The sequence below is a fragment of the Argentina silus genome (assembly GCF_951799395.1).
Source record: "Argentina silus genome assembly, chromosome: 20".
In the NCBI taxonomy this organism is placed as follows: domain Eukaryota; kingdom Metazoa; phylum Chordata; class Actinopteri; order Argentiniformes; family Argentinidae; genus Argentina; species Argentina silus.
Window position 1 is genome coordinate 6,998,714 of NC_139674.1, and position 24,593 is coordinate 7,023,306.

The following is a 24,593-nucleotide window of genomic DNA, read 5'->3' on the forward strand; positions in this document are numbered from 1 at the left end:
CATATCTATTTACAAACCAATAAAAGCTTTAAAAAATTAATTAAAAATAAATAAATAAAAATGCCTCATGTTCTAAAGGGCTAAAAGAGGACGAAGCAGCAAATCAATGCAGGCAAGGGCCTTCAACCTGCTTATCTGTCTGTAGTCTGCCACCAGGTGGGGCTCTTGAGTCATTTTGATTCGGGGAGAGACAATATTGATCAAGAGAGACTCATGACTCACATTTCTAAGAAAATCTCCTCTCACTTCGCAATGCTAATTCTCTCTAAAAGAGGTTATTATACCCTTTGGAAAATGGTCTGTGTGTGCGTAGAGAGATGTGGCAGCGTCTAACTCTGACATTGATTTCTCTGTGTTTCATGCAGCTGTTCCAGCACAACTTGGGTTCAGCGCTGCAAATGTACGGTGGAGACCACAGTGGACTTGTTCAAACAAAGAGAGTGGACCTGGAGAGCGGTAGCATGTTATGATTGTAGATGGTGGTTTGTGCGTGCAGTCCAAGAAACATACAGGGCTGTCTAACGGGTTTGAAAGAGTGGAGGTCTCCCCCCCCCCGCCCCCCAGCCCCCTCCCCTCCTAATACCTGCCCCCACTCTGTCGTGCAGAAACATCACTGCACAATCAAACCCACTGTTTCAGCCTCACACATACATTAATGGAGTACAATAAACCGCTCTGTTACTTCCCTAGACACGCACCCAACTCCATCCAAAGCTGCACCCTTGAACTGAAAAGTACATCTGTGGAAAAAAGTGATCAGTTCTCACTTAGAATGATTCATGAATACATCTAATGTGTGCCCTCTGTAGTTTCTAACATGTATAAGGGCCTCATAATGCAGTAAGTGGTATTCTTACACATGGGCCATCCAACATGGTACAATGAGTCCTTGTTTTTTTAACACCGAACACTACAGGCTCCCATGCTCCACCTCAGCATCACTGATCATCCACACCCTCTCGGATGATGATGATGATGATGATGATGATGATGATGGGGTGTGTGGCTCTCCTCTTTTCGCTGCGTACTCCTCTTCTCTGGTGAGACCAATCAGTCATCTCCACTGCCAGCCACTAGTATCTGACCTGAAAGGACCCTCGATTCCCAGTTTCCTGCGCTTTTCGTAGAAAAACACTTTGAGCCCTTTTTTTTTTCCGTTTCCTGCTCTTGTCTTCTCTGGGCTTATGGAGGGTTTGATGGAGCGGAGCCAGGTCGGACCACAGATGTCTCCCCCTCTCTGAGGCTTCACTATAGGCAGGTGGAATAGGACCCATAGGGGTTAGCTGTGACTGGGCGTAATGTATCTGTTGTGGATTGTGGGTGTGGGTTGTGGGTGTGGGTGGGTGGGTGTGTCTGTCTGTGTCTGTGTGTGTGTGTGTATGTGTGCGTGTGTACGCAAGTATGCGTGAGTGAGTGAGGGAGTGAGTGCGTGCGTGCGTGTGTATGTATGTGTGCATGTGTGTATACGCAAGTATGCGTGAGTGAGGGAGTGAGTGCGTGCGTGCGTGAGTGTGTGTGTGTGTTTGTGTGAGTGTGTTTGTGTGTGAGAGAGAGAGAGAGAAAGAGAGCAGAGCACCTGTAGAGTGATCTTGGTGTTGACCAGGAGAGTGGTGTGCTGGCACGGTTCAGCTCACACATTCCGGTGACCTGCGGCTCACCCTGCGCCGCTTGGCAGAACATCAGAACAGAGGACTGATACAACGCTTCTGAGAAAGAAAAAAACGCTTTTCACAGAAGCCAGCTCGCCTCTTCTGTTTGTCTGGGTATGACCTGAAGGGCTGGTCTGATATAAAGAACAAAAGTCCAGGATGTCTCCAACTCGCACGGAAGTCCACTCAATCAAACAGACACGACACATGAAAAAGGAATAATTTATCGGAAATGTACAAAATAGAAATATCAGACCCTGTCAAACACTTTTCAACTGTTGCATTGTCATCCAATCCGGAGGTACTTCAGCGCTTACATTTCAGTCATCCAAAAAGAGAGCTTTCGGTCTCCACCAATCACGCAGAGTGGGAGTGTCCTGTGCCAGCTAAGCCCTGCCCCCACCATGGCCGATCCAATCATGACTGGCTGCAACAAAATAATCATACAATAATGTGAGGCCCAAGCAGAACATAACATTATCCCACACTCTTCCTCAACATTACCTCAGACTGACTCATAGTCAATATTGACCAATTGTCCCACACCCAACATACAGCTCACTGACCTGTGGGTGGCCCAGGTGATGCACTAGCAGCTGGCTGCTTATCTTCCCTGGACATCCAGTGGTGGAGAAGAGATTCTCATTGGCTCGAGACCATCTGTGCACGGCAATAGAATCCATAATTACCACCCTTGTCGTCATCATCGGTACTATAGTATCATCATCATCATGTAAGCATAATCTGACCATCTATCTGAGGGGTAAAGCACGGACAAAGTTCTTACCTGAAGAGCTGGGCTCGATCTGCATGGGCAGGTCTTTTCTCTTGTGGGTAACTACATGGAAACAAAGAATTAGTGCAGCCCTTCATACAGCAATCTTCATACAGAGCACAATTAAACGGTCCCAAATGCCAAAAGATAACCATTCATCCCATCTCCCACTCACCTGGAGCGGGTAATGTCCCAGATGACCCAGTCACTTCCGGTCACGGCGCCAACCTTGATTGTGTTGGTGAGGCACCAGTCAGCTGACATGAGTGGCGACTGCCCACAGTCCAGAGACAGAATGGCCTGCTGGGTAACGAGGTCGTAGAAGCGAATCGTCCCCTTCTTCTCTGCCACCATCAACTGCAGAGGATAGATGTGAGTATCGGTGCAACCAGGAGGGAATTTTCTGGAATATCTCCCAGCACAATGGACTAAACATCATCTTGAAGCTACAGTACAAATGCTTTCTGGACACTCAACCAAGGTCTCTTGACATGTCAGTTGATTCACCAATACAGTAGTGTGAAGAGTAAACCAGGGGAGGCTGGTGGAGGTAGAAATCAGAGGAAGGGCTCATTGTAATGAATGGAATAAGGTGATGCCGTTCATCATTCTGTTCCATGCATTACAATGAGGCTGTCCTCCGATTTCTACCTCCACCAGCCTCCCCTGGTATGTACAGTACGGTACCTTGAAGACCTCCTCGGGATGCCAGCACACACTGATGCCAGGAGAGCGCAGTCTGAATGTAGTGGTGTCATTACCCTCCAGGTCCCAGACCCTGTAGGGACAAACATGACCAACCTGGTGAAGAAAGGCTCAGACAGGAGGGTGAGACAGGAGGGTCAGACAGGAGGGTGAGACAGGAGGGTCAGACAGGACACTAACAGCAGATCTGATATTTTTAGAGGAGAGCAGTAGGAGGGCAGATCATTATGTCAAATTTGAATGAAAAATAAAAAAACAAGCCCTTGTTTCACGAAAGAACATAGACAGGAAGTCTGGCATTTAACAAAAACAGGTGGGTTTGTAGACCAACCAGGGCAAGTCCAAAACAAAATTAATAAGCTCTCATTTAGCTGCAGAGTGGGCAAGCAGCACAAAGTACTAAAAATAGCTTCCAGAGTCCAGCCACCCCCCTGTGTGCAGAGACGACGGAGGGACGCCTTGGTGTTGACAGCACAGAAAACAAAGGATTACACACATTAATGGCAGCTAAAAATATATAAATAAACGCATGCTGGCTGTTTTTACTCTCCAGCTAGCAGTGGTGTTTTTTTTATTTATCTCTGCATGTCATTTATCTCAACTTCTTCCAGTTGCGGCCAGGAGATGCGCAGAACTCCCAGTGCTGTACCTCACCTCTTCCAGGGGAAAAAAGGGATCTTGCATCTAATCTGGCCCTTGAGCTGTGAAGACAGACAGGCCTTGCGCTGGGAGAGAAGACACCAGGCAAAGCTGCACATGGAGGTCATAAATCATTTGCAAGGAGAAGACTTGCTGCCCCCTGAGACCAGGATCTAGGGTTAACCACATCTGAATCCCTCCGCACACACAAGCCTAACACGTTCCCTGAACGAGGGGGGTTAACACTTGCAAGGGTTTCTGGGAATAATAAAAATCTAAATAACACGATTGGTAACGATGTGAAGGTGTTGATTGATGAGGCCATGCAGAAGACATCATCTAATAAAGCCCCAAAGTACTGCAAAGCCCGTCTAAATGTCAAGCATGGAGTTGGAGAGATTAATGTCCTCAGTGGTGCAGCTGAGAGAGGATGTGCCCCATTCCCAGATGAAGACCTCAGTAAACACTCAACATTTCCCTACGTCTCCCTACAGGAGATAAAATACTGTCATGTTTCTCCGGGCTTCTTGAACTTGCAATGTGCAGGGTGCAGACCCTCCTCCATGGAGCGTGAGTGAGGTTGAAACCCTCAGACCACACCACACAAACAAGACAAACCCTCCGCTCAGACCACTAGCCAAGCTGAGTTCAATCGCACGCTACACCACCACCGGCCAAACCGCGGTGAACCACTCTGCCCTTCACATGAAGGGGAGGGGAAAAAAAAAACGGCCAACACAACGTAACCCTTGCTGAACGAGGTGAAAGGCATGGAAACACACAAACAAGACTCACCACTAGACTGACAAAGCACCATATAATTGCAGAACACTACAACTGACACAGCATCAAGCAATAAAACCCTGCTTCCATGTACAATAGAGTTGAAAGGCTAGACAGACATTTGAAGTTATGTAGATCTTAGTGAGAAAACAGCGGCCTTGGCGTTTGGTCTGTCAATGTTTTCCCAAAAGCGGAGGAAACGGGAAATGTCGTGTGCACTGTGTGATGTGATTTATCGGAGAGAGCAGGGTAAATAACCATGGTGACTCTCCAGGGAGTGAGGGTTGAGCAAGACAAACAAGAGCCCCGCCTCAGTGCCTCACAGGGGAGTCCAGGCAGAGGTGCGAGCTGTTTCCCCCTTCCACCACATCAGCATCCATCTTAATCGGACCTGCTCAAGTGTCTTTAACAATAACATTATCTTTAAACATCAGACATTTGGACTGCTGAAATAATTATCTCGGCCATTAGTCATTTTTATTGCATCAGCTTGCTCCTCTCACCAGGAGCCTGTGATGGGATCCCTGAGCACTGACCGAAAAAAAGGAACTACTTCCAAGCGCGTGAGAACATGTTCAGAAATGAACTGAGGGATTAGGGCGGTGAAAAGTGAACACGGGGTCACAGGTAACATGCTTAACTGACAGGTGAGCTGAGTAGATAAAGCCTTGAACTGTCACGATGATTTCTCATCTAAAATGTACAATGGATTATCTCAAAGTAGGTTACATATGAACAGATTTACACAGAGCTATGGACAAACTGTTTAGATCCCAACCAGCAGTAGCAGCAGATGTGTCTCACTTTTCAAGTTCATGAGCAAACCCAGTCAACTCTAAATCCCCTTGTGTGACCTGTATTCTCCTGGTTGGTCTGTAGGTGGCATATTCAGACATGCTTCTCTGTTCATGGCAATGAAACCAGAGCTGGTCACACAGACCAATCTCACTCATTGGAACAATAGAAACACATACATAGTGTAGGTACTGAATATCCCTGTCGGCTAACATTCTCTCGCTGTGTGTGTGTATGTGTGTGTGTGTGTGTGTTGACAGAGCACAGTAGAGTTATAGCAGAACAACCTGGCAAAAGCAGGGATGACAGGACTAGAGACGCACACACACAGGCAGCAAGCCGCAGATTCGCCTTTTCATTCCCATTCCTATCAGTGGTTGGGTTTGTGTGGGCTGACTGGAAGGCCCTCTCCTGTTAACTTGATCTTTCTCTCGTTCCGCCTCTCTCATCCTGCATCCCATATTTGTCTCAACGTGACAGAATTTAAATCTTTCTGCAGATGGAGCGCACGCCTGTTTTCTCTGGCCAGACGGTAGAGGGAGGCTGAGCAAGCGGAGAGCGGATGTTTCTTACAGCAGAGCTTCATCCCCCTGCTCCGGCCTCATCCTCCCCCGGAGCCCTCATCCTAACCAACATCTCAATGAGTCAGGCAGGACAGGAGATTGACCAGATACAAACCTGCTTGTGATGAGTGGAAGACCTGTGTTGTGTTAGCACTGTAAAAGCTGCAAACCTGTTTCATGGTCTCATTCAAGGACTGAACTGTACCTGTAATTGTATGAGACCATCATCGAGACACAGTCTCTACAGCTTCAGCTGGCTGCATATACAGTAAGATATTACATTCATTGAATGATGATGAAACGTTGATATAAGATAAAATACACTTTAGGGTTCTTCTGACCACAATAACAACACATTACAGGTGTGTCTGCGGGAGAACAAGCCCAGTAATTTAACAGGATGTGTCCCTGAGGTTACCTCTGGCCACTGACGCACTCTTTCCTTCCCCTACTGATTGAAACCCAACTTTGGGGACCTTGTTAATAGTCACCCCTAGGAGAGGGAAAAAAAAAAAACTTGGGCTAATTGGATTTCCATATTTAACCAATTAGTTAGAAAAGCTTGAGAAGCAGTGGTGTGCCTACGCACAGTAACACCGGGGCGTGTTGTGCTTAGCGTCGGGTTTCACTGTGGAAACACGGTCAGGACTTTCTGCACCATTAACCGAGAACAGAACACAGAATCAAGAGCAGGGGAACACACACACTCGTATTCTCAGCCATATTGAACAAGAGGAGGGGAAAAAAGTGTTTCTGACCTGCAAGTGTGGTCATCACTGACGGAGGCCATTTGTTTCCCCTCCGTGGGCTCGAACACTATGTGATTGATGTAGCTGGTGTGGCCCTCCAGTACCTAGACAACACAGAAATATACACAAAAACAAAACTAGTGAACATAAACAAATGCGCGCACACACACACACACACACACACACACACACACACACACACACACACACACACACACACACACACACACACACACACACACACACACACACACACACACACACACACACACACACACACACACACACACACACACACACACACACACACACACAACCAACCAACTGTCAGTGTTAAATATGAATGTCTTTACTAAGGGAGAACTGGACACCCCGACAGGAGCAGGTCCAGGTGATCTAGTTCAGAGGGTACAGGTGATCTAGTTCAGAGGGTACAGGTGATCTAGTTCAGAGGGTACAGGTGATCTAGTTCAGAGGGTACAGGTGATCTAGTTCAGAGGGTACAGGTGATCTAGTTCAGAGGGTACAGGTGATCTAGTACAGTGGGTACAGGTAATCTAGTATATGTGATCTAGTACAGAGGGTACAGGTGATCTAGTACAGAGGGTCCCATTACCTTGACTTCATGTTTATTCTGAAGATCATATGTCAACAGTCTCAGTTTCTTGTCGGCTGCTGCAGTGCAAAATCTGGAGAGAAAGAGAGCGATACAAAAATAAACAAAGAAAGAGAACATCAAAACAGCAACTTACCAGAGCCCATCTTACTCAGACACACAGCCATGTCTATGCATGTGTCTACAGTACACTGCAGGCTGGGCTGACACCTTTGGATGAGAGTTTGTGTGTGTGAGAGAGTGTGTGTGTGCGTGTGGTAAAGACTTGGACATCGATCAATAGAAACACTGCCAGGGAGATTCTAATTGCAAAGATAAACAGGGAGAAAAACAAGATTCCTCACGCCATTTGAGCATTTCTCTGTTCAGAAATGAAGCAGAGCCCGAGAGAGGACTTTCCCTCTAATCAGCCATAGCACTGTATATACCAGCGGCTGCAATTATTCACACAATTACACTAACTCACTTATGACAAGAAAAACACACATATCGCAAGAAAAACAGACAGCATTTCACACATTTTCACTTGCAGGAACAGATGGATTTTGGCATGATGTCACGACACACACCCAACATATTCTCCTGAGCATACATAGTGCTAATACAGGAAATTATATAATGTTCTATACTGAACTGTAACTGACACATAGGAGTGACGTATGGAAGACCTTTTCTTCAACTTTGTTGACCCTTTCTTTCTTCATCTCCATTGTTTTGAATGGCCAATGCACCGTCAAATAAGCTCTCATCATACCTGGACCCAAACATGCAACATAGTACTATATTGAAGTAAATACTGAACAACAGAAGAACAGGTGCTGAGGGAGACCATTTCAGTGAAAGATTAGCAAATGGGGTGAGCTGATGCCGGTGAGGTGTGAAGAGGACTAGGAGAGATTTCCAGCTGCATGGAGCCCTGTACATCACATGGCTGGCCTGGTAGAACCTGGCACCCTCCCAGCACAATCCCCCCCCCCCACCCTCCTCTCCAACCCCCTCTCCGGCCCCCGGCATGCCCATGAGAACACTGCACTTTTCCTGGAAGGCACGGCTACGTGCAAAACTAGGGGAGGGATGGAACTTGAGTGGGGGAGCCATCAGCGCAATAACATGTGCGCACGTCACACGGCGGCCCCCAGGGCCCTGCAGACTTAACCACAGAAGGCCAGGAAGTATCACTGCCTTTCCCTTTCAATTAAAGCAACTTGAAACATCTCCCATAGGGATTGCCGCATTCACATCGACCATTCCAATTAAGAAGAAACCACTGCTTTCTAAGAACCTTGAAACCTATTTTAAAACAATCAAACCATCTGGATCAGGGGAGGGTGGGCTCATTGTAATACATGCATTACAATGAGCACGTCTTCCGATTGCTACCTCCACCAGCCTCCCCTGGACTAGATGTAGGACTGCTGCATTGCCTGCTGTTGCTCTACAACCACACCCTCTTATCCAGGTACTGTAATTACTGTGAATGTAAATGTCTTCTCAATAACTCACCTCGTCAGATAAAGGTTAGAAATACAGCATCTCCCCAAAGAATGTAAGAGTGGCGCTGTGCCACGCTGTGAACTTGGCAGCGCCACTATGTAAACATTTCTAGGCAAATTAAATGATACATTTCGTAATGATAAAGTATCTTTGATCGCCAACGATACCGTTGTTAAAAACGAAAAGAGCAAGTGAAAGTGTTATGATATTCCTCAGTGAATTCAGCGTTTTAGTGGTATTTTTTGCGCATTTTGACATGAATAAACACGCGTCAGGTTTTGATAATACAATCAAGCTTTTACTACCACTGTCACTGTGAAGTGCTATAGTGAGATAACTCAACAGGTGGCAGGGACAAAGGGAGGAGGTGAAGATGCAGCAGTTTTGAAGCAGGTGTGAAGGCAGGTTGTGTTGTTAAAATCACAGGTGTGTGAGGAGAAAAACTGTGCAGGTACAATATGGTCTGTTTGGAGCAACTATATACACTCACCTAACACTTTATTAGGAACACCTGTACACCTTCTCATGGTGGAGGTGGTGTAATGGTGTGGGGAATGTTTTCTTGGCACACTTGGGGCCCGTTAATACCAACCAATCATCACTTGAATGCCACAGCCTATTGGAGTAGCTCCGTGAGTGTATATAACATAGAGAGCTGACTGGATTTGACTCTCTTTTCCAGAGAAGGTAAAGAGAAAACGGGTGTACAGGTGTACTGGAAATGAAAAGGACTGAAGAGTGTGTGATGCAGTACCTGATGAGTGGGGGGAGCTTGTCCAGCCGGGATTCGGGGCTCCAGGCGAGTGCATCAACTCGCAACGCATGATGGAAAACCCACAGTGTATTGAACTCAATTCCCTCTACTTCCATATCTTCCTCCTGCAAAAAAGCATTGGTTCATATTATCACATCAAAACACCCCAACAACAGGGTTCCCAAGAATGTGTGGAGACTGGTGGAGGTAGAAGGACGTGCTCATTGAAATGCATGGAATGGAATAAAGAATCGCAAACACACGTTTGATACCATTCCTTGTAATGCATGGAATGAAATGGGGAATTCATTCCTTATTCCATTCCATGCACTACAATGAGCCCATCCTCCAATTTCTACCTTCACCAGCCTCCCCTGATGTGGATCTGGTGTAATACACTCACCTGAAAGCGGCAGCTGGCCACAACCACATACTGGTTTCCTCCATAAGCCAGGAGGGAGGCGGCCGAGCCACTGTTGAAGGGGCTGAACTCTACCACATGTACATAATCCTCACATGGCACTGTGTAGCTGGCACTCCGACTCGAGTCCTCCTGCATCCTGGCAAATCCTCTGTGCGCGCAATTATTTGACTTTACCACCTGCATCCGGATTGGAGAGGAGTGGATATTTCATGTCAATTTCGGAATGACTGGACACAACATTTAGAACAAATGATGGATGTCAGACTAAATCAAAACTTGTGTTGCATCTAAAGTACGGACATGACACTTTTGGCTCATTTGCAGGCACACTAACAAAGACTCATTTGGGGGGACTCATGAAGTCTCAGCAGTGTATTAGTGTACTGTTCAGATATGTCTCTGCTTAATCTCTATGGTCACTGAGGTCTAAGTACTGCAGGGTGTGACAATCAATCAGGTACGGATATGAGGTCATTGGGACTGCTCCAATAGCAAAAATCTGTCAAACAGACCCCTTCTTGCATTTCCACAAGGAGAGTTTGACCAGACAAACACAAACGTGTCCAGTGTTTCCAGGCGGATGTGGTGCAACACCCCTCTCCCCACCCATGTGGGTCAATGGGCCATCCAGATAGAAGCTGTGTCCATTTTGTGAAACGGACTTAGGTGACATCATTATTGCTGCTATAGTGACATCATGTATTGGAGTTCAAAAGGAGTGATCGACACATGGATCCACCGGCCAAGTGAGGGAAACGGCACACACGTTATATATATATATGTATATATATATATGTACAAAAGCTCAATCATCTAGGCTAATCTACTCTTCTCTAATAATCAATATGCCTTCAAACCATTAGCTTAGAAAAGATTAATGTTTTCAAATGTCCACATGTGCAAGCTAGCTAGCAACTGCTTGGTGTGAAGAATTGGCAAGTGTGTGACAGCACCCACTAAGTCAGTGCCTTGACATCTGTCAATAACCGGCGCATGTGGCGTTTGTGTCAACTGTCATCGTCAGGAAGGGGGCTGGCTACAGAGCAAGCTTGCTGGCTTTATTAAAGTGCATTCGCTTGCTCATATGAAACTTTGAAAGGAAACTGAATAGCTACCGGCTGAACATCTAGGCTGTTAAAGCAGATCAATTCACGATTCATTATTGGTCCTAGGCTAATTCCTTGACAGCTAGCTGGTAAGCTAGCTACAACATGCTCTGAACCATAGTTGTAAACTAGCCAAAAGCAAGCCGCCTACGGACTTTGGCGATCCAAATTAAGGCAATGCTTCCTTTGTCTGTTGCATAACATACATCAAAAAATAATGTTCTCAAATGTAATAACCATACCTAAGCCCGCCTTTCAGTCGTGTGTGTGTGTATACGCGTGTGTACGAATTTGAGCTTTGCTAAATTCATATCCGGGTTGGGACGTACCATATCGTTTCAATTTGAAATCCTAGGGGGAGAGCAGAACCAAATGGTCAATAATGTTGACATATTATAAGCCACCACAAGCCTAATTATTATTATTATTATTTTAATAATACGTATTTTCATACTCTGCCATAATAAATTGCAACTTAAGCCAAAGAACAATCTTTATTGTTCATATGAGATGACAGCCATGGTTAGTCATCCTAACATCTAGGCGTGGTTAATGACCATACAGCGTGTCATTGGTCAGAGGCGTAATTATGCCGGAGATTTAAAATTTCAAAACATCAGCTGCGTGTGGTGAGTGTTGATGTTACTTGTAGCACCGTGTAATATCGTAACAGTACATTCAATACGCTAGACACTTTTGAATAAGGTAATATTTGTGTGCTACTTTGTTCTATTGTATTGTTCATGTTTCTATTTTGCCAGTAGGCCTATAGTTGACTTGCTAGTCTGGTCGGCCTTGTTATTTGTAGCCAATGTATTACTCGCAGCCGTTGCAAGATGATAAAGAGGAGGAATTGCACAGATGGGGTGAACGCTACACTAGACTATAATAAAATTAGCAGTTTTGTTGCTTGATAGTGTGCTAATGTTTATTTGTAGAAATATATTTTTAAGTTTAAAAATAATAATAAATCAATTATATATAAATATAAATTTATTTTGTGTTATAGCAACAATGGAGACTTTGGAGGACAGTCTGAGGATAATGGTTAGGACCTTCAGGAGAGAATGCCACCGCATTCTCGAGTCGGAGAGGACTACCATCCATGGGGCAGATGGAATGTTGATGCTTTTACAGCTTGCCATTGCAGAGGTTAATAAACAGGTAACAATGATCAGATGGTTAATTCTCCCTTTTCACTGACTGGGAGTTTAACCTGGGTCTCTTGCTACCCAAGAAATGTTATACTGCTGAGCTAAAGCCAATATGCATTAGCTCTTAGGCGTTAGGGTTAGTCCTCAGGCAAGGTTGCTAATCACAAGCATAGTTCCGCTGAACCATCTCTGCTCTCACTCAGCTCATTCGACATCAATACTGTCATTATGTTCACAAAGCAATGACATAATAAACATTTCCTATTGTAACTCCCAAAGAAACTGCACATTTTCTATTAGACTAAAGGATAATCCTCCGTCTTTGAACTGTGGTTGACTTCCATCACAGTTCGATGAACAGTCATGACTGATGCCCCCCTCTGCTTATGCTCTCTCTCTCTGACAGGAGTGTGGAGAGTTCAGCGTGATTCTGAGTGATGTTCTCATGGCCTGGAAACACTTACTGTTAGACAAACTTCACATGCCCCATGATGACTCCCCTCCAGGGAACTATGACCTCATCCGGCAAGCATACGACTCCTTTTTGAAACGCACCAACACTGTGGACCTGATTGATATACACTCTATGTACAACCAGCTGAGAGTCGACCCGGATCCTGAGGAGCCCCTGAGCACAGTGAGTAGACCTGATTGAAACCAGAACGATGGAACATGACTGGGAGTGTTTCGGTAACTGTTTGAAATCAGCTGCCATCTCAAAGGCCAGTTGCGGCCAGTTAACTGCCAAGTCTGTGTTCATTTTGTTTGCCAAGGTCCAGCTGCTCCAGTTTCTGTCAGGTAAAACCGAGAACTATGAGGTGAGGGATTTCCAGGTTCCATCTACTCCGTCTAACAAGTCAAGGCCCTGCAGCACACAGGTAAAAGTCCTGGCTCATGTATAAATCAGTCTACAAATGAACCTCATGAAACCTTTTCCCCCCTCTCTCCACTCGCATAAGAGAGTGGTTTGTCCAGAATATAAAATGTTGGCTCATGTCATTGTGCAACAGAGGAACTTTGTGTGTTCCTTCTCATTTTTCTCAGTCTGGCAAGGATTCATTCATCTTCTCTTTCCCACTCTTCTCAGCACTCGTTCAGCCTCTGGAATCTGTCTCGCTCTTATTAACAGGAACATTAAATCATATCACTCAGATTTAAGAGCAAAATGTGAATTCAATTACCAGGCTGATGTTTTAAAATGCAACACAACGTGGGCTGAGACGGGGGGGGGGGGGGGGGGGGGGGGGGCGAGAGAGACTGCAGCCCAGTCTCACCTCCAGCTGCTCTGTCATCTGGTGATTTATGAGTGGGTAGAAACGGGTTGCTACTGTAATACCAGCTAGGGTGACAAGGTTTATGAAATATTGGTTTGTGAAGATGGTGTGAAAGCTGAAATGGGGCTGTGTGGTTGGTGCCATCAGCTGGTACTAAAGGTTGTTTTTAAATCTGTTATAGGTACGGAAGGTGGTGAGGAGGGTGTTCTGCTCCTATTTGGATCTTCTGGTCAACTCCAAGAACGACATGGCCCTCGCACACGTCCTTGACACTCCCAGTCGCTCACTCGGGCGTACAGCTTTTACAGACCTAAAGCATGAAGCGCACAGTAAAAACATGTCACTCTTCTTGGTAAGAAATGCAAATGGTGCCCCAATGCTTTCAGTATGTATCAGTTGCACATAATGACACTGCTGTATGGCTTTGTTTTAAGATGGCTTCAACAAATGAGTTAATCAATAACCGTGACATGACCTGATTGCATGTCATTACATTTCAGGCTGTGACCTCATTTGTGAGGGCCGTCCAGCTTGGAGGAAAGGGATATGCCCCTGCTGAATCAGACCCCCTGAGGAAACATCTGAAAGGCCTGTCTGAATTTGTTAATTTCACAGACAACCTGGAGGAACTCCTGGGAGAGAACCCTGACGCCAGGTACTGTCTCACCCTTCTGTCTCACCCTCAACCATGCCCAGTCCCAGCTTTGGGATTGATACTTACGATCAACCTTTAAGTGATTCCCCAATCTATAAAACCTGCCTGCCCCCACATATTTAAAAAGCTAAAAAAACACACACTGTAAACATGTTGTTTCGCCAGTGGTGTTCTTGGGGAGTTGACCGGTTTTTGCCCTTCTGTCTCTGGTAGCTGACTCTTCCAATTGTGAGTGCATGCAGAAACGCAACAGCTAATGTCTGACAATGCAAGTCCATTTCAGGGGTAGGGGTTATATTTATTGTTATTATTAGGGAGGATGTTTGGAACTTCGAACTGAATTTCGCTGCGGTGGCAGATTTCCAACAAGCTTAGGCCCTGCTCCTTTAACCTTGTCATCAACCCCACCTGCCCCACTGCTGTGTCCAGATCTTATTTTCCTCCCTTCAAATAACCCCCTAATGACGTCTGACTCAGGTCTTCATGATAACATTTGAATTGCTAAAACCTGTTTCTCTTTACTACATCAAAGTACAATTTTGTAAAAGTCAAAAGATAATTTGTTCCTTCCTTGGTCTGATCACTTAGTTGAATTATCATCAAACTTTGAGATTTCCTTAATCACTCTCATGACCTGTGTGTTATTGCAGATCATTTGAGATATTCTTGATCAAGCATTTGGCAATGCAACAAAAGTGGTTATCAGAAATTGTTATGTAATGGATTGGGGGAGCTCTTGCTCTGACAGCTATTTACTCTCCCTGGTTCACAGTAGGGACTCCAGCTTAACTTGATTGTAACACATCATGCATGGCATTACAGTGGCTGTAGAATGCATGATATTAGACATTGTCTCAATTTCCCTGTAGCAGGCTCTTCTGACTGTATGTGTTGCTGAGGGCTGTGTGGCCCTTCTCTGATGAGACAGTGGATGATTCCAGCCTTCCCTGTACCCCCACCTCCCCCTTCACACCCTCAGCAGAGTACTGTATTTCCCCACACAAACATCTTCTATGGAGGCTTCAGGGCCTCTTGTTCAGCTAACATCTGTTTTCCCAGATGATTCTGTTACTGGGTCTCTCACTCTCTCTCCTTCTCTCTCTCTTTCCCCCTTTCTCTCCCCCCCCCCCCCTTCCCCAGAGGAGCTGGGTCAGGGATTCATGACTGCTCATCCCCACCTTACTACAATGTTTACACTCCCTGATCTTTTCACACACAGAAACATATTGCAGCACCGTGCACTTATTTCATGCTCAGTGATTAGAATGATTCTATACAAAGACAGCAACTAGTACTACTTCATCCATTTGGTAATGATCAGTCGGGTGTGTATCTTCTTTCCACTCAAGGCCTTTAAGCCGTATGGCACAAGTAGCCTTGGAGGCTTAGGGGTCTCAGTGGTGTAACAGTGGTTACTTATCCTCCTCACCTGTAACCTATAAGGTGTGAGTATTTTTCTGTAAGCCTTTATTCCTTGATTGGACCTCTGTGATGTTTATCTGATAAAACCCTGATTAGACCTTAAAAATCTGAGGCTATAGAGAAGCTTTCAATGTCCTATCCGTCCACAGTATCGCTGGAGCTAGACTGGTATCCAGTATGAGGGCAGCTCTGGTGAAGGGGCGGAGCAGTGAAGATGTGGTGTACACCGCGGCCGATGAGACTATGAAGGACCTGAAACAGAGAATCTCTCAGCTCCACCTGAGCCTAACACAGGCAGCAAACAGAACCGGCATCAGTCCAGCCAGGGTAAAAAAATAATAAATAAAAAAAAACACATAATATTCCTACCCCTTTTTTCTTCATTGACATATTACCGTGTTTGTGATATGTTCTAGCCCAGAGCACATGCAGTTAATCATGCCACTGCGTACGGAGGTCGGGAAACTGTGAAGCTCCTGATGGCATTGCTTGATGAGGAGGCTTTGGCCCCGCCTTGCAGGAACAAGGCAGACCTGCTGTCTGAGGATAAGGCTGTCCTCAACAGAGCAGAAGGAACCTGCATCCTAACACTTTTCCAGTAAGCTTGATTATACATCTTTTACGAAGCATCTACACTTTTTTCCGCAGTGTTTATACTTTTAATGAGTTAAGCAAGAAAGGTTGTGCGCTCTTCATCAATGTGATGAACTTGATTTGCAGATGAGTGGCTCTGTACAGCTTTCCTAACCTGAACTCATAAACAGCTTCTCTCTGCCTCTGATTTCTCCTGTGTCCTCAGATCCCCCGAGGCTTCCACTGGAACGTCTCCAGAACCCTTGAAGAAACGCATCCAGAACGGACAAGACCAACTCAAACCCAAGGTATTAAACTCCCCTCTCCCATAAAGCACGACCAAGAGACCCAATCCAAAAAACATCAGTTAACCCAAATTTAATCAGATGTACAAACATTGAAAATAATGTCTTTACGTCCTGTAGTTTCTCCCCAGTATTATATTATTTATTTTCTTAGCTGACGCCCCTCATCTTAACTGGCTTCCACCATGCACATTTGTACAGCTGTGTTTTTGCTCCCAGTGTTAGTCCAGTGTGTTGCTTAAATCTAGGGTATAAAACGACTCACCTACAGGGGATTCAAACCATCAACCTCCTGATGACATGTTTGTTATCCTAATAATCATCGGGGCTCCACCCTCTTTATTCCATCAGCAGACACCGGTATAAAGACACTATACACCGTATCTCCATCAGGGGAGTCTGGGTGAGGTAGACGTGGAGGACAGGCTCATTGTAATCAATGGAATGAGAAATGGTATCAAACGCTGTCCCGTTCACATTATCTGGCTTTGCAAATGGATTGATATGAGAGACTGATGTAGAGTCTGGAGTCGTTTGGTGGTTGCAGCCAGGGCAGCTGTGGGCTGTGGATTTGCTTCTGTGTACAGTTTTATTGCTTCAATGTGTAGTTGAAGAATTGTTTCAAGGGAGACCTCATTCTAAAACTGTTTGTTAACAAATACATTATACCTCAAAAAGTTGGCCATATGAAAGTGAATGATGTCCGGTTACAAAACTGCCTACTCATCATAAAATGCTGAACAATATGGCAGTTTTAAAATTAAAGGTGTTGGGTTGTTCCTTCAACATGAAATAAACAGCTTAAACCCCTTTCAAACATGCATGCTAAACACATTTTGCGAAATGGCTTCTTTATTTGATTGCGCTAGCAGATGTCACTTTAGCTCCCCACAATCTGGCCGTCTTCCTGTTTGAGTGCGCTGTAATGGTCCCAGGGCAGCTCACCGCTTCCTGAACTCAGCGGGCGGAAGCTTTCTGCATCAATTTCACTTTGAAGACGCCATATCAGTCGCGTAACTCGACTAGCAAGGGAAACTTGAAATGTTATTGTTTCCTGTTGTCTGCTGAATGACTTTATCTCAGACCTCTCCCAACAGTTTCATCATACACTGACGTCAACTGGCACACGAAAAGATACCCAGATTTAGTTTCTGCATTGTGGCTCTCTCTTTCCATGCTTTTTTGTCTTTCAGGCATGCATCAAACTAACCAAAGCAGTGAAATCACTGCATATTTGGTGATGTTAATTATGTTGTGAATTGTATTTGAATGAATGCCTGGTAATTCGAGTATTTGCAAAAAAACGGGTCTGTTACATAGGCTGTGTGAGTAAAATACAGATCCCAAGAAATTGCTTGCACCTGCTTTAGCTAGACGTCTACAGTAATCAGGGTGGACTCAGTCAGGTGACTGCAGTGTTACTTTTAGCCCAGACATTTGGTTGCCAGGTCAACCAGTCTGCAGGGGTTGTGTTAGGACAGCCCCCACAGGAGTGCCCCTGTCGTCCTCCTCCTCCATCAAGGGAACGAGGTCCCACCATCCCACCTGCTCTAATTGGATTAAAGGCCCACGCCAGCCAGTTTTGCTTCCTGACTTTTCTTGAAAGAAATTCTCAAAGAACGGAAGCACCGAGTGGTGACGTTAGTCATTCAGAGCTATTTTTTTCTTTTTCTTTTTTTTTTCCAGGCAGGGGATCCTACTGAGAGCAAGGTCTCTCTTCCAGAGGAGCCCTGCTTACAAACATGGAACATTCAAAATGACAAACATGGAACAGTTCATTAATTAAAGTCAAATCAATTACATCAACAATTTATACTAGTAAATTAAAACAGATTTGTGAAAGTAACACCAAATATAGCTCGGAGTAATTCTCAATAAAATGTGTTGAAAGGTTGTTTTACTCCGTCGCAAAACAGCTGGTGATGGATTTGGAGGGTTATATTTGACTAGGCGCTAACTTTATAAACAGGATAGCCACGTCACACTTCAGAGCTCTGAAATGTCATGCATCACAGGATGTTATAAACCGCTTCAGGAGGAGCTAAGAAAATAGAATTACACAAAATACTATTACTTTTATCTAAATGGCAATTTTCTGTCTTGAATCATTGTGCAATAACATTGTTCAGCACCAGGATGTCATATACAGTATCAGCAACAACAAAAAAAAGTCAATGACTAATGTTGGCCTGAATTACTACTTTTTTTTTTTTTTTTGTACCCTGCCTGTCATTGTGTTGTAATAACCTGCCCTCTCTGTCATTCTTTCTGGGGTTCGAGGTGTGTTTTATTAGCATGCAACAAGGGCAGCATGAAGCTGACATTTTTAGCTCCATTATTCAAGCACCTTGTCTGAGGGTTATTGTTGTTTTAGGTGCTCTTTTGAGAACTTCTTTGAACAGCCTTCTCTCAGGCTTTGATCCTGCCTTGCTTTACAGACCCACCCAGCTTTGCACACTATTTTTTCCCCCGGATTCCTCCTCCCAACTGCGGCCCACTAGCCTAGAGGGAGAAATCATTGAGTCCTGATAATCCAGAGCAGGGGTAGATCAAACAGGGGATGAAAGGAGTGGATCATTGTGCCCCTGAGGCAGAGATTGAGGCCCCTGGAGGTCTTGGACTTAATTTAGGCTGTCCTGAGAGCAGTACCCACTTTTTAATGGGCTACTAAGGTTCAGGCAATTTGTCTGATGGATGGTCTGGGTGTGTCTACATGTGAAATAATTGTGTATTTTTCCAGAACTCTCAACGAGCATGCTTGGTTAAAGATTGTGGAGTAGTGATCAAATTTCTCCTCACTCAGGCCAGAGAGCGAGTTATCCGGTCTCAGTTTGCATGCACGTACAAGGATGAAGAGCTACCACTCAACCGCGTCCTCGAGTTCCCCAGCACCAGTCAGGTACCCACCTGTGTGCACCCTGCCCCCAAACGAACCCTCACTCCAGTGGTAGACCAAGAGGACTTGGAGCCAGAACCCACCTCTGTGGCAGAGGAGCCGGGCACAGGTACAAGTTCTAGTTGTGTTGCAGCCATCTACATTTTCACCAGAGACTTGTAACTGCATGTACTAGGCTGCGTGCTGAGAATGGGTCCAGATTTCATCACAAAAAGTGCAGCATACACACTCCCACCACCCCCCCCTTTTCTTCTGGGATAATGTTCTATTCCCTCTGACGCCACACATTGGGATTGATGCCCAGCCCCACCTTCTGAGCCCAGGCCTCGAACCCTGCCCAGTCCCAGCTTTGGGACTGGTACTTACGATCAACCTTTAAATGATTCCCCATTCTATAAAACCTGGCTGCTCCCACATCTGTAGTAAAAACCTAAAGAACACACACACTTTCTCTCCCCCCCTCCCCTCCCCTCCCACTTCTTCACTCTCTCTTTCTGTGGGAATCCAGGCTCTGCTCCATCAGGTTACATGACAAATGTTCAGTTTCAGCTCTCTAGAATAAACACACTGGCTGTTAAACTGCAGGCTAACGTCAGCAATTTCATCATAACTCATAGTTCATTTCATAACTTTTTTTTTTTTTCCTCCCCTTCTTCCTCTCCCGGCGTATTGTTTTTTCACCCAGATTGTTAAGCTATATTATCCTTTGTTCCCCTCTTTCCAGTTGAGGTGAACCCAGAGTCTGTGAGAAAGGAGCGAGGAGGCCCCATCCAGGGGGTTGCACTGGGGCAAAGGTGTGGAAATGCCCCAAACAGGGGAGCGGGGACGGGCACTCGGAAAACCGGCATCCAGTCAGGAGGCAAGGCCTGTAAGAGGAAGCAGGTGGATGGGAACGAACACAGTGGCTCAGAGAACCAGCCCCCTCTGAAGAAACCCCCTACAAGTGCCCCAAGCACAAGCAGAATGTCTGGGAAGAATCCTGCTAAAGCCCTTAGTAAGAAGAAGCTGATTGCTGGGCAGGGCAAGCTTACCAGCTTCTTTAGACTGTAACACAGCTACTTAGCCGTGTGTTGTTTCTTGGTACTGTTGTAGACTGTGTTGATTAATTAATCTTAATGGTCTAAAATCATATTTGAAGTGGAAGCTGAATGTTCCATGACCAGTTGCATTTGTTTACTGAGGTTTGTTTTGGGTGGGCCTTGGACTGATTCCTGAGGCTTAACTCTCCTTTTTGCTGGGCTCCAGCTATTGAGAATACATCATTATTTGAAATCAGTGTGTGTTTGTGTTGAGGGAGAGTGTAATACAATGATGCACAAAAGCTGTTGTTACTCATGAGGCCATATGGAAAGTCTGACCACTGAGTGCTTGAAACCCAAGCAGGATCTGTTTGGTACCAGATCAATGGACGCTTGGACTGGGGTGATGCAGTTTTATCTTCCTCTAAGACACACTGCCAATAGCTTCTCCTTCCTGTCTCAGATGTATCCTCACTATTGTCATGGATCTTGTGTTGTTTATTCTGTCAATCAATGTGCAAGGGAGAGTCCAGAATATGTCTGACCGTGAATGGAAGTGCACACACTATACATATTATGCTGCTTTAGTGTTTTAATAAACTTTTATTTTTTAACATGTTTGTTTCCTTTACATTTCTTTTTAACAATGCAATACATTTTTAATGGAACACATTAGGAAGAGAGGTCTTGCAGGGATGTGATGAGGAAAGATCAGCTGTGCCGAAGCAGCATATTCTTCTTATGATTGCCAGCAGGGACGGTAGACTCTTCCAATCATACATCTGAGCACTAGACGAACGGAAGTAAAGATAAAAATCAGGATAACTGAAATAACAGTCAAGCTTTTAACTAGTTGTGCTTTAGTTTTTAAAATATATTTTATACATATGAACTATATATCTACAAAATTTGGCAGATATAATTCTTCTTTCTAATATCGGGTGTCATGGTAGAATGGTTTGTGGGGTTTTTTTATGACATGACTTCCTGATGACATTTGAGTGAGCATGTTCTTCACCTTTTGATGCATAAATACATTAACTGTAGAAAAAAAACAAAAAAAACAGGTGAAGCCAGCCAGGTGGATACTTACTGTCAAGGTCGGCCTCCCTGCGTTCTATTTTCAGAGTATGGTCTGTGCCTCGCTCTGTGAGCAGAGGAAGGGCTCTGGCAAAGACTTGGTTCAGGCTGCGTCTGCTGTGCCCTATGTTCTGTGATAGAGGGATGGTCAGTACAGTATGTGGCAGGCTTCTACTACAGTAGATGCATTTATCAGCTAGCCTCAATATTAGTTTTACACTATGACTACTGATTACTGTATTTCAAAATCAGAGGACTTCTGGGGAACCAAAACCACAGCAAATCTGTTACAGCTTTGAGAGATGATTAATACAAGCACAACAGTGCACATGAAGTAGCAGCACAGAACCTCTGGGTCTCAAACCCCAGCCCCTGGCGCAGGGCCAGTTCATATGAAACCCCACATGGAAGAAATGTGTCAAACTGCGACAGAGTTTCCCATGCCTCACCTAACCCATTTTTACATTATCACAGAGGTCCCATTTATCCAAAGCCTTGGTTTTACCCCAATGGCTTTATTCTTCCCGGCAACCCTCCCCATCATTTGTCTGTTCCATTACAGCAGCGATAACCACGTCCATGACACACAAGACAGACACAGCTGCTAGACGAACCCCCTCTAGATCCCTGCCAAACATTTGAAGAAGCAGAGACATTATCCTACAGTCTTGCCTCTGTGGATCTAATGAAATAAGTGTATTCATATGCTTGTCCTCTTCACCTGATACGCATCTTGTCAAGCCCTTATTTTTCAAGCTTCCAGTTTGAGGAAATGAAATGTGTGGGAGTATGAATGAAGCCCCTTGTGCTGATGTAGATGGTTGAGATAATGGTAGACATGGATGACATCCAGGGCCCAGTATTTCAAAACTTTTAATGTGGATCAGAATCATCCGTATTCTTTTTTTTTTTTTTGCTATCCAGGATCAGATCGAGCCGGCTGATTTCCCTTGAACTACTCAAAATCTGCCAGATAGATCTGATCCTGGATTGCAAAAAAAAGAATCTAGATCATTTTGATCTAGATTAAAAGTTTTGAAATACTGGGCCCAGGATACACTTACTGAGAGGAAGATGATCTTAGGGTTCCCGTCTTCATCGCCCAGTCCGTTGTCCAGGATGAGGTTCCTCCTAAGCACTGTGGTGGCGAGGGCAGGGTCACTCATGGACTCTTCGCCTAGTATCGAACTTAAGCTTTCCTGTTCTGTCCTGCCTTCCTCCAGCTTGCCTGTTGGTACGGCCAGGGAGAGGGAGTGGGTGCCAAACTCTGAGAAAAGCACCAGTGTGACAATCACAGAGTACAAGGACATCATGGTTCCTACGCTTCCTGGACCTCTGTCTTGGTAGTGAAGATGATGGTGGACTGATTCGCTCTAACCTGTAATGACTGTTTTCAGTGGCCCATTTAGTCCCTTTTATAGCGCTAAATGTGAAAAGGGTGGATTTTTTCAACATTATACCAAAGTAGTCAAATACGACTACTTTGGTATATAAGGTTTAAAACCTCCTGCTGAGCTTGGTCCATCTTGTTGTTGAAAAGAGGACTGACAACAGATCAAAGGAAATGTGTGAAACAGATTCCGCTTTAATAAGACTCGACAGTAGGAGAGGAGTTGAATAGCTGGATTACTGCCGTGTCATGTCTATAGCCCTGATGAATTTGTGAGAACGATAACATGAACACCTTTTTGACAAAATCCCCACCCCCTCCCTGTGGAGCCAGGGTCTTAACATGCCCCTTGAAGGTCAGAGGTCACAAATTGGTGGTGCTCTCAATGGTGGCGCTCCCTATTCTCAAAGGAATAAAGCAGGAGGCAGAACACAGACCTACTGTGCCATTTGAAAGAGCTACACTGAATGCCCACGGTGAGTTATCATCACTGGATGACATCAATGGCAATAGATGTCAGTATTCTTTGTCAGGGCATAATATCACCCAGTATGGACTGTCTGGGCCAGGCATAAAAGCTGTGCAACCAGGGTCATGTCAAAAGAACCTAATGAGAACCTGAAGAATGGAAGAATGGAACCTGAAGAAACTCACTCACGTAGTACCAACCTAAACAGACCTATTGGTTTGACTTGCAATGATGTACTGTGGGCCTGATACAATGTTCTGTTTGGCTATTGTTTGATATTAAAAAGTTGACGTGTTAGTAAGCTCCATTGCCACGGGTAGCCTGCTGAGCTGAACACCTGTGGTTTACATGGATGATCACCTGATGTTCATAAGGATATTAGTCATCAGTTAGGGAAATGAATGTGGAGGAGTTTTACAAATGAAACAAAAGGCCTTGTTGACATAGCTCTCAGAGTCTCCTCTTTAGTTCTTAGGAAAACAGAAGAGAGCTTACCTTATTAACATCACAGAAGCCATAGCAGAGGGACGGAGAAATGGGACATGAATAATAGTTATTGAACTCAGCTGAAGTGATTTTACTTGGAGCGCTCAGCCTTTATTTTGTGAGTATTTTTGTTGGAGGGAGAGGGGCTCTACCGAAGGACTGAACTGGTCCACAGGGGCACGAGGGTTCCAGCAGCAGCACAACTGAACTTCTGAGCTTCGAGCTCTGTTGTTCTAACCTCTCTCTCTCTCTCTCTCTCTCTCTCTCTCTCTCTCTCTCTCTCTCTCTCTCGCTCTCTCTCTCGCTCCCTACGCTCCCTCTCTCCTTCGCTCTACAACTCTCCATTCTCTGTACTGTATGACTCCATTTAACAGAGATCTTTATTATTCTCTGAGATCCGAAAAAAATATGGTTCGATATACGTCTCTCCTCAGGCTGTGGTACTGTATGTCTCCTGTTTCAGTAGGGTTTGAACAGTTCACATTGTTTGGAACAACCCATCTCTGGTATCTCTTGGAGGTCCCAAGGTCCTGCAGGGAAGCATATGCTGACGGCTCTCCTTTCTATCCGCCTCCTTGCTCCAATGAACTTTGAGATGGGGTGAAGCTCTTTATCTGGTGGTTTTGCTGTTTTTCCCTGAGCTAAAATTCTAGGAAAAACATTAACATAATTCCAAAACTAAGAGCATTAGCATAAAAGAGAAGAGACAAACAATCTTAAAAGGGCCAGATATGATTCCATTGTCCTCAGACCATATTTGTGAGATCTCCTTTGAAGCGAGACTGAGATTCCAACATGAGTATATATCACCTCAGTAT

General features: G+C 44.9%; 3 protein-coding genes across 4 annotated transcripts; 1 reads left to right on the forward strand and 2 right to left on the reverse strand.

Annotated features, from left to right (window-relative positions):
* Window positions 1-1,882: 1,882 nt before the first annotated feature.
* On the reverse strand, window positions 1,883-11,337 carry nup37 (nucleoporin 37). Of its 2 annotated transcripts, XM_083691949.1 has the most exons (10): window positions 11,295-11,337; window positions 9,926-10,123; window positions 9,523-9,647; window positions 7,275-7,347; window positions 6,668-6,762; window positions 3,112-3,202; window positions 2,600-2,781; window positions 2,437-2,487; window positions 2,216-2,309; window positions 1,883-2,076 (listed from the first exon to the last, which is right to left on the reverse strand). In XM_083691949.1, exons 2-10 carry the CDS (start codon window positions 10,079-10,081, stop codon window positions 1,963-1,965), a joined length of 981 nt encoding a protein of 326 aa, XP_083548075.1. In that variant the 5' UTR covers window positions 10,082-10,123; window positions 11,295-11,337; the 3' UTR covers window positions 1,883-1,962. The 2 variants fall into 2 exon arrangements, with proteins under 2 accessions (XP_083548075.1, XP_083548076.1); XM_083691950.1 differs by lacking the exon at window positions 11,295-11,337 and having other exon boundaries at window positions 9,523-9,640; window positions 9,926-10,052.
* Window positions 11,338-12,066: 729 nt separating this feature from the next.
* On the forward strand, window positions 12,067-20,922 carry parpbp (PARP1 binding protein; the record flags this gene model as incomplete). The annotated part of the gene is made up of 10 exons (XM_083691743.1): window positions 12,067-12,216; window positions 12,613-12,843; window positions 12,980-13,084; window positions 13,662-13,832; window positions 13,981-14,135; window positions 15,707-15,884; window positions 15,974-16,155; window positions 16,357-16,438; window positions 19,239-19,440; window positions 20,056-20,922. The coding sequence occupies 10 exons, from the start codon at window positions 12,067-12,069 to the stop codon at window positions 20,379-20,381; spliced, it is 1,782 nt and encodes a 593-aa protein (XP_083547869.1). The 3' UTR covers window positions 20,382-20,922.
* Window positions 20,923-21,089: 167 nt separating this feature from the next.
* Window positions 21,090-22,743, reverse strand: pmch (pro-melanin-concentrating hormone; the record flags this gene model as incomplete). The annotated part of the gene is made up of 3 exons (XM_083691867.1): window positions 21,090-21,139; window positions 21,444-21,561; window positions 22,495-22,743. 3 exons carry the CDS (start codon window positions 22,741-22,743, stop codon window positions 21,090-21,092), a joined length of 417 nt encoding a protein of 138 aa, XP_083547993.1.
* Window positions 22,744-24,593: the final 1,850 nt, after the last annotated feature.

Coding starts and splice junctions, on each gene's coding strand:
- nup37 (XM_083691949.1), bottom strand. CDS start 10,081: ATGCAGGAGGACTCGAGTCGGAGTGCCAGCTACACAGTGCCATGTGAG. Junction 9,648..9,925: donor TGGCCAGCTGCCGCTTTCAG/GTGAGTGTATTA, acceptor GCTTTTTTGCAG/GAGGAAGATATGGAAGTAGA. Junction 7,348..9,522: donor AAGCTCCCCCCACTCATCAG/GTACTGCATCAC, acceptor CTTTCTCTCCAG/ATTTTGCACTGCAGCAGCCG.